Source organism: Thermoascus crustaceus (genome assembly GCF_041956765.1).
Source record: "Thermoascus crustaceus strain CBS 181.67 unplaced genomic scaffold VTN00scaffold_3, whole genome shotgun sequence".
In the NCBI taxonomy this organism is placed as follows: domain Eukaryota; kingdom Fungi; phylum Ascomycota; class Eurotiomycetes; order Eurotiales; family Thermoascaceae; genus Thermoascus; species Thermoascus crustaceus.
The window spans coordinates 2,615,423-2,624,257 of NW_027192529.1; the positions used below are offsets into that span (position 1 = coordinate 2,615,423).

The 8,835-nt window shown below is 50.2% G+C and overlaps 2 protein-coding genes and 3 non-coding genes across 5 annotated transcripts; 3 read left to right on the forward strand and 2 right to left on the reverse strand.

Annotated features, from left to right (window-relative positions):
• The first annotated feature begins 2,859 nt into the window (after window positions 1–2,859).
• On the forward strand, window positions 2,860–2,960 carry VTN00DRAFT_t90. The gene has a single exon. It is a non-coding gene; the product is annotated as a tRNA-Phe (tRNA).
• A 234-nt stretch (window positions 2,961–3,194) lies between these two features.
• VTN00DRAFT_t101 lies at window positions 3,195–3,275 on the reverse strand. Its single transcript has one exon. It is a non-coding gene; the product is annotated as a tRNA-Ser (tRNA).
• A 980-nt stretch (window positions 3,276–4,255) lies between these two features.
• On the forward strand, window positions 4,256–6,437 carry VTN00DRAFT_6137 (uncharacterized protein; the record flags this gene model as incomplete). Its single annotated transcript, XM_069432740.1, has 3 exons — window positions 4,256–4,709; window positions 4,766–6,016; window positions 6,088–6,437. 3 exons carry the CDS (start codon window positions 4,256–4,258, stop codon window positions 6,435–6,437), a joined length of 2,055 nt encoding a protein of 684 aa, XP_069288569.1.
• A 488-nt stretch (window positions 6,438–6,925) lies between these two features.
• On the forward strand, window positions 6,926–6,997 carry VTN00DRAFT_t91. The gene has a single exon. It is a non-coding gene; the product is annotated as a tRNA-Glu (tRNA).
• A 574-nt stretch (window positions 6,998–7,571) lies between these two features.
• Window positions 7,572–8,273, reverse strand: VTN00DRAFT_6138 (uncharacterized protein; the record flags this gene model as incomplete). Its single annotated transcript, XM_069432741.1, has 1 exon — window positions 7,572–8,273. One exon carries the CDS (start codon window positions 8,271–8,273, stop codon window positions 7,572–7,574), a length of 702 nt encoding a protein of 233 aa, XP_069288570.1.
• Window positions 8,274–8,835: the final 562 nt, after the last annotated feature.

Genomic DNA, 8,835 nt, shown 5'->3' on the forward strand with positions numbered 1-8,835 from the left:
TCCCAGGAAATGGGGCTTGAACCCAGAACTCAATCTCCGCCAATACGCAGATTTCGATCACGAGCTGCTGCAGCGCATGATCGATCGAGCCGATGTGGCTCAGCGGTACATTGTGTGGGAGTTTGATGAGGCTCCTAGATTAGAGACAACCGATGACTGTGATACACTTCAATTCATGTCGCACTGGCAGAGCAGTGGGTAAGATATTTAAATTCAACAGCATTTATGACCCTAGGTTGCCTGATGTTCTGACACTATTTAGTGGTTTTCCGAAATATAGCTTCGAAAAGCATCAATTCAAGCGTTTTTTTTTTCTATTGGCTAGATCCTCAGTGGAGACCCGCAGAAGGATTCACGCTTCCTGCAAAGGACCTTCGTCCCCATATCATGTTCACGATGAAACATGACGTCGCTGGCAACGAGCAATTACTGCGCGGCGAGGTCCTTGCAATTCTGGCAACCACAAAGACACGTCTTGCTATCTCATGGTTGGAAAGCCATGTAGTTATCCCGGTATATTTATTTTTCCCTTCTGATATATATTATGCTGCTTTCTTCTAACGCTAATCAATAATGGAACAATGTTCAGGTCATGGTGTTTTCATTCATAGGCCCGCAACACGGCAGAATACTCCAGACGCACTTTGACGGAAGTGAACTTATCGTCTACAAATCAGAGCTGTACGGCTTCAAGAACAAGGGAAACGCCCCCATCGAGCTTTTCCTTCGTTCCCTCATGAATACTCCACACGGGGAGACCACATCTTTGCCGATCCCTTTGCTGAAGGCCCCATAACGATACTTGTCTAGGTGCAACTTCTTTCAGGCTTGAAGGATCAGAAAAAGTCCTTTTGTTTATGCGATGAGTGAAGAATAAAAAAAATTGTTCGTCGGTCGAAATTGCCGCATTTCGGGTTTTTGTTAGAAGAGATCTGAGCTTGCCTTCTACCGGCCTATGTAATCTGAGACTGCAACAAAATCCATCTATCCATGACAGTCATACCCTTTCCCCACAATAATATGTATAGCCATCATCATCTTTTTCCCGCCCAGAACGAGATTAGGAAGCGACGGGCAAAATGTTGCAGGTCTAAGATCATACCTTTCCTGTATTATTCCTACTCGGTAACTTGAGTAATACCTACAACCATGGCTTCAAACTTTTAAGGTTTCGGAGATCCGGAGAAAGGGCCAAGTCACAGACAGAAGAGCGAGTAGCTTTGTTTTCAGCAGATGTGTCGTGCGGCCTTCCTTACCAAAACCACCTAGATTTAGCATAGTCCCTCGCCCGATGAGTGGCCTGCGAAGAGAGAGAGGTTCTCTGTCCTCAATCCACAACCGTATGTTTTGCGAGTCCTATCGCCACTCTGTATTTCTGCCAGAATCCTCATCCAGCTCCCCCCATTTTTTCCCGGCGACGGAAAGTCGCCGACAGACCAACCTCGAGCCTCATTGGATCCGGCGGTATTACACATACCCACTGTAATATCTCTTTCTCTGTCTGTCTGTCTGTCTGTCTGTCCATCTGTATAGGTCCGCTCTACATGGTCGCGTATGTCTAATTCCAGAAACAGTGAATACCTGTATCTTCTTCAGGTCTGTTTGTTGAAGACATCATCGGGGAGCGACTAGAACCTCTATTCTCTGCTAGGCGGGTAGGGCTATATGCAGTCAATCAAAGCGGAGTCGTAAGATTTTGTTTTGGAGCTATCAAGTATATTTCCTGTGGCTGGACTCCCTTGAAAAATGAATAATTCCCTTCACCGCTATATACGCAATGAAATCTATCCTTCTATCGCTTCCCGAGGCTACCTAGTCGCAATCATGCTCGAATGCGAAACAACGTCGAATGGAAACCGACCGGTAGGTGACAGTACTTCGAATCCACAACCGAGGTCCATCCGAAAGGCCTTTCTCTCCGTCTCTTTCATTCTGCATAGGTCTGCCCCGTAGCAGATATGTATATCCAGACTCGGAACTGGGAACACTAGATAAAGTTAGGAGCTACCTAGGAACCCGTCCGATTCTTAATAGGTCTGTTTGAAGGTTTTCGGGGAGCAGCTAGGGGACCCTAGGCCTTCTATGCAGGTACAGTACGTATCCATTCCACGGCACAAATAGTCAAAACGGCCTAGGAAGTTCCGAGACTGTGGAAGGGTTACCTACCTGCATGTCGGGGCCGGCTCCCATTAGGTACGAAATAGGCAATTTCCTTCTTCGGGAACCGCTGCGAGTTGCTCGAGTGACTTGGTCACTATATTGTAATCATAACTCCTCGGTATTGAGTACTACGAATACTCCTTTTTCTGGTTTGTTTGTGCATTTGGTTCAGCGCCCTGCTGGTGGTCGTTACCTATCTATTATTATTGCTACATCCAGGTTTCAAAGCCCCAAAAGTAGACAATGTATGGGCGGTTTACAAGTTAAATCTACAGGCAAGCTTAATTTAGGCATTAATTTACAGCTGAGTTAGAAGTCTGGGGATCTTGTTGTGTTGTGCGTGGCGTATATGCGTGGCTGGAGGGAAGTAGGCGTCGTGATGTGATAGCCACCGACCATTTTGCTGGCCTTGTGAGAAGGGCTGCTAAGACAGGAGAATCTTCTTTCAGTTTTGAGAATAGTATCATTCTGTCTACTGTAAAATGTTACTTTTGGTTTGCGTTTCTACGACCCTAAAATCAGTATTCTCCTATACAGAGTATGGGAGAACATAGATTAGGGCTTTCACAAGTACGTCACTTTGTAGCCTCAGGTGTCTGTTTGCCCCGGGGCCTCTGCAACATGCTGATCACTGCCTAAGTTGTCACATGGGACGTTGCCGCTGAAAGGGCAAAACGTCTATCACATGACCGAACTAAAGCGGCTTTAGCTCAGTGGGAGAGCGTTAGACTGAAGCTTATCGAGGATTAACTTCAGTCCCCGAAATCTAAAGGTCGCCTGTTCGATCCAGGCAAGCCGCAGATTTTCTTTTGCTATTCCTCCTTGATCTAGGAACTAGGGGAGTGTTCCAAGGTCGTGCTAACGTTTTTTTACATTATTTTTGGTTTAAATGAATTTTCTAAGAAGGAAAGAAAAGTGACTAAGACAGCACCATCGTGAATATTACAAAAGTAAAAAAATTAAAAGTCAATAAGTGAAAGGACGTGGCAAAACGCCAAGACATATCGGGATGAAAATGAAAAAAAAAGATGAAACGTCAGCGACAGGATTCGAACCTGTGCGGGCGAACCCAACAGATTTCTAATCTGTCTCCTTAACCACTCGGACACACTGACTCGTTGCAAAATCAGGACTGATGTGACTCTTTAAGGAAAGTTTTCTTTAACTGAGCGCCGACAAATCGGATCTTCTTATCAGACCCGTCGAGGATTGAACGAATGGGCACGCGACAATAGAACCCCCCCATGCATCTCACAACTACCTGGTAGTGTCTTGTTGGAACTAGTGACCTTAACAAAAGAACGAGAAGCAAGTCTTTTCATCTTGATGATAAGCGAACTACCTACTAATGTCTGTTTGTAATTCTAACCTTGTTTGGGAGAGCCTTTAGGCATTGATATGCCGATATACTACTACTGTATACTCGGTACATAATTCGATTATCCTGTCGGGTACGCTAGAGCTCATTGTGATCCCGATACGACAGTCGGGCAAACAACAGAAGCTTCTGACTGGTCATCTCGTCGTCTTAAGAGCAATTGGCTGCGGTTGGCAGGTCCATCCGCACGTCTGTAGCCGTGGTCAACCACAACGGCATCTTAATGCGATCTTGCAGACAACCCCACACCGTACTCTTTGCTTCGAAGCGGAAGTCGAGGGTCGTCCTGCCTGTTTCCGAAGGGGAAAGCGACCGGCGGGCACGGACCGCGCTAACCCCAGATAGGGGACGAAATCCTGAGCCCTTATCGCATCCTCCGCAGTCTCCTATCACCGTTATCGCTGATGAAGGGTCAGGATGATGAGTCCGACTGCAGCTTCTTGGTTGCACCCCATGGCCGGCTTGCAGATATATGCAGGGCCAACATCTTAAATACCATGCGCCCCGTACCTAGACTTTCTCCTTCCTCATCTTCGTTCTCCAGTGTTGAAGCTGTAGCTCAGCTTCCCAACCCGCCACCCAGGCACCGTCTGCGACTTCTGGACTGTGCATTACCAATAGTTTTGCGGAGACAACTCTCCCCGCATTGAGAGAATCCTTGATCAATCTATTGGAAGAAACGGTTCAGCATAGAATCGACCGATCGATCAATCCACCATGGTCCTCGACCGCCTTCAGCAGTTGACCATGCAGGTCAACGCCTCCTCTCCTCCTCCTCACCCCTTTGACCCCCTCTCCACCGTCGAGATCGATGCGGCTGTGGCCATCGTCCGTGCCGAACATGGCCAGCTCCACTTCAACGCTGTATCACTGTACGAGCCGCGGAAGGCGGAGATGATGGCATGGCTCGCAGATCCGGAAAAGGCACCCCGCCCGCACCGTGCCGCAGATGTGGTCGCCATCGCGCCCGGCGGGAAGGTCTACGATGGTATTGTCGACCTGGATGAGAAGAAGATCGTGCAGTGGAAGCACACGGAGGGTGTGCAGCCCCTGATCACGATGGAGGACCTGCAGGATGTCGAGCACATTGTCCGTCAGGATCCAGAAGTCATTAAGCAGTGCGAGATCATCGGAATTCCCAAGGAGGATATGCACAAGGTGTACTGTGATCGTAAGTACAAGGGTGCAGTAACTTTGATCTTGTAATTAGTATGCTAATAATGTCAGCTTGGACGATTGGATACGACGAGCGCTTCGGGAACAAGGTCCGTCTGCAGCAGGCTTTGATGTACTACCGGCCGAACGTCGATGATTCGCAGTACACTTTCCCCCTTGATTTCTGCCCGATCTACAATGCGGAGACGAAGAAGATTATCCACATCGATGTTCCGCCTGTCAGACGTCCCATCAGCAAGGCTCCTCCAAACAACTACCATCCAGAGGCCATTGAGAAGGAAGGTGGATACCGGACTGACCTTAAGCCCATCAACATCACTCAGCCGGAAGGTGTCTCGTTCAAGGTCAACGGGCGCATCATTGAGTGGCAGAAGTGGAGCATCCACGTTGGCTTCAACTACCGCGAAGGCATTGTTCTGAACAACATCACCTTCAACGACAAGGGTAATGTCCGCCCTATTTTCTACCGACTCTCTCTCGCTGAGATGGTTGTCCCATACGGAAACCCCGAGCATCCTCACCAGCGAAAGCACGCCTTTGATCTGGGTGAGTACGGTGGTGGCTACATGACCAACAGCCTCTCTCTTGGGTGCGATTGCAAGGGCGCGATCCACTACATGGACGCTGCTTTTGTCAACCGCGCTGGTGCTAGCACGATCATTAAGAATGCTATCTGTATCCATGAGGAGGACTCTGGCATCCTGTTCAAGCACACTGACTTCCGTGACGAGTCTGTTATCGTGACTCGCGGGCGGAAGCTGGTCATCTCGCACATTTTCACCGCCGCCAATTACGAGTACTGTGTGTACTGGATCTTCCACCAGGATGGTACCATTCAGCTTGACATCAAACTGACCGGTATCCTGAACACCTACGCGATGAACCCCGGTGAGGACACTCACGGCTGGGGAACCGAGGTCTACCCTGGCGTCAATGCACACAACCACCAGCATCTCTTCTGTATGCGCGTGGATGCCAACATCGATGGACCCAACAATACCGTCTTCCAGGTAGACGCAGCCCGCGGCCCAGGGGAGGTTGGCAGTGTTGAGAACAAATACGGAAACGCCTTTTATGCAAAGAAGACCAAGTATACGACGCCTCTGGAGGCGATGGCCGACTACGACGGCGACACCTCACGAACTTGGGAGATTGCCAACACGAACAAGCTCAACCTGTACAGCAAGAAGCCCGTCTGCTACAAGCTGGTTAGCCGTGAAGTTCCCCGACTGCTGCCAAAGGAGGGTGGGCTGGTATGGAAGCGAGCTGGATTCGCTCGGCACGCTATCCACGTAACAAAGTGTAAGTTTTGTTCCCTTCCTTTCAGTCGACTCGCCCTTTTCTAGAGACGTCTGGCTAAACAGTCAATTCAGATTCCGATGATCAGATTCACCCCGCCGGTCGTCACGTTCCGCAGACCTCCGGAGAACCTTCCCAGGGCTTGCCGGCTTGGATTCAGGAAGCTGGTCCGAACAGCTCCATTGAGAACACCGACATTGTCCTTTGGCATACCTTCGGAATCACACACTTCCCATCGCCGGAGGACTTCCCTATCATGCCTGCAGAGCCGATGACAGTGCTTCTCCGACCGAGGAACTTCTTTGACCGCAACCCGGCCTTGGATGTTCCGCCAAGCTACGCCCGGACGCCGTCCCAGATTGCGGCTGGCTCGACAGGATGTTCCTGCAAGCCCAAGGGTGACGGAACCAGTGTTCAGGTTTGATTCTGCCTAGTTGCATGTCCGGTGTTGTTTTGAGTTGATGTAAGATGTGATGATGATACCTGCATGATTGGATGCGTTGCGTTTATATTTATCTCAGTAGTACCTCACTACACTATGACGTTCCATTCTCTTTCGAAACAGGCTATGTTTTGCGACCACGCGGGGCTCATGCAAAGCGAGGTTTTTATTGTATATAAAATTGACTCAATTTGTCTTCTCTTCACAATTTCTCCCGGAGTTGTAGTAAAAGTCATAACCATCGACACAAGCATGCCTGCCCGGTACTCCGCATGGTAGCCCTGAGGCTAGGTTAACTAACTAACTTAGTTAGGTTAGTTAAGGATGCCGGATGACTAAGCTCCCCACACCCAACCAACGCCAACGGATCTGGTTCGCCACTGAGATCGATCGACGGGAGATCCGAGGATCCACCGTCCATGAGGACGAGTTTTTATAAATCCCAAGCAGGAAATGCTCTCAACAAGCAGTCCGATATGGTGTAGTGGCTAACATCGCTGTCTCTCACACAGCAGCCGGGGGTTCGATTCCCCCTATCGGAGTAAGATGAAGCAAATCAGCCCCGAAAGGGCGGGGAGCTTTTTTTGCTTCCACTCTTTTGTGGTATTTTTTTCTGTTGGGCGACAGAGGTCCTGACTTTTTTTTTTTTTCCTAGCAAGTGTTCTTCTGACCCGCTCAAAGATGGATGATGAAATGTTAAAATACAGGCAGTGACTGATACTGATTAGGTAGAAAATGGATTTCGAATCTAATGATCAAAACAAAACAAGCTGTATCGTAGTACAGACAACAGTACAGTACAGGTCCCCTAGCCCGACGAACGCCTGGAATGATGGTAAGATAGAATAGAACAGAGCAAAACTCTAGACCGATTAAAAGTCACTGATGGCCCGGCGTATCTCACGTCTTCTGGCCCCCTCTACCCCTTTAGCTCGAAGTTCGGAGTTTTCGAGTGTCTTCGAAAATAGGTAAGATGAGGTACCTGAGCAGCTCAGCTGGGTCGGTAAGGCAGGCAGGCATGTAACCGGAGTCGTGATGGCCGTGGACAGTGTGGTATCCTGTATTTTTCCTCCCCCTAAATAGGATTGTGACTCCTCTTCCACAGAGATCAGACCTCTAAGCCTTCAGCTCCGGCTGCTCCTGCACCCCCGCCCTATCCTTAATATCCTCCATGAGCGCCACCAACTCCTTCATCCCCTCATTCGCAGCCGCAGCGCCCGCAACAGCAACCGGGACCCTCCCCTCCATCTCCAACGCCCTCTCCACCCACGCCCGCGCCTCATCCCACCGTCCCATCTCCGCCAGACACTTCCCGCCCCGCCACCACGCCTTCACGTTCCCGACGGGCTTGCACTCCACGCTGCATTTCGAGTCGACCCACCCCTCCGGCCACCCCTGCTGCGCCATGTACGCCTGCGCCCGGTTCGCGTACAGACTCGACAGCTCGTCGCGGACGAGCGTCACGGGCTCCCAGGGCGGGCGGCCCAGCGCCATGTCGATCGCGTAGGTGTACAGCTTGATAGCCTCGGCGAGGTTGGATTTACGGTATGCCGCGTTGGCGGTGTCGCGGAGTTTGGTGATCTGGGCGGAGCGCTTGGGGTTGATTGGTAAGGGGGGTGGGGGGATGTTGCCGGGGGTTTCGAGGCAGAGGAGGGTGCGGTGGAGGGTGTTGAGTTCTTCGAGTTCCGTCGAGATGGAGGTTGATTGGGATGGGGTGAGGGAGGAGGTTGAGGAGGAAGAGAGGGAGATGGCTTTGGTGGTCGGGTCGAGGTGGAGGGGGTATTGGGTGTAGATGTCAATTGAGCTGGGGGCGGCCATTGTGCGTTGTTTCGTTTGTAATCTCTCAGTCTCTGTCTGTCTCTGAAGGTGGTAGTTGGAATGGAGAATTGAGTTGAGCTGCAAAGCGCATTAGTCCTATTCATCTGGCATGAAGCATTAACGCGAGAATTGTCAGCGTACTCACCACTTATTAATATCTAAGTGTTCTCTTTCTTTCCACAAGCTGATTTTATCTCTTGCAAGACAGGTAAATCCTCACCAGCTGAGGATTTCGAGTTCGAGTCAAGGGAGCGATCTAGGGTATCGTATATCGGCGTCAAGGTCAACCTCCGACCAGCTTACCTGTCCAGAAAGGCGGAGGACCGTCAAAGCGGTGGCACTGGGCAGAATATACGGTCTAGACTGTTCCAGGACTAGTGCGCTGGCGGGCGGTCGAGGTCCGGGCCCGGGGCATCATCACCAAGTCTCTTTTTCATTGTGTCTGTCCCGTTACTATTCTCCGAGTATCCTCTCATGGAGATCGAGAAATCTTTCTTGTATGCGAATAGGGCAGTGCAGGGGACGGGTATTTTTTCTTTTTTCTTCTTCTTCTTCTTCTTTT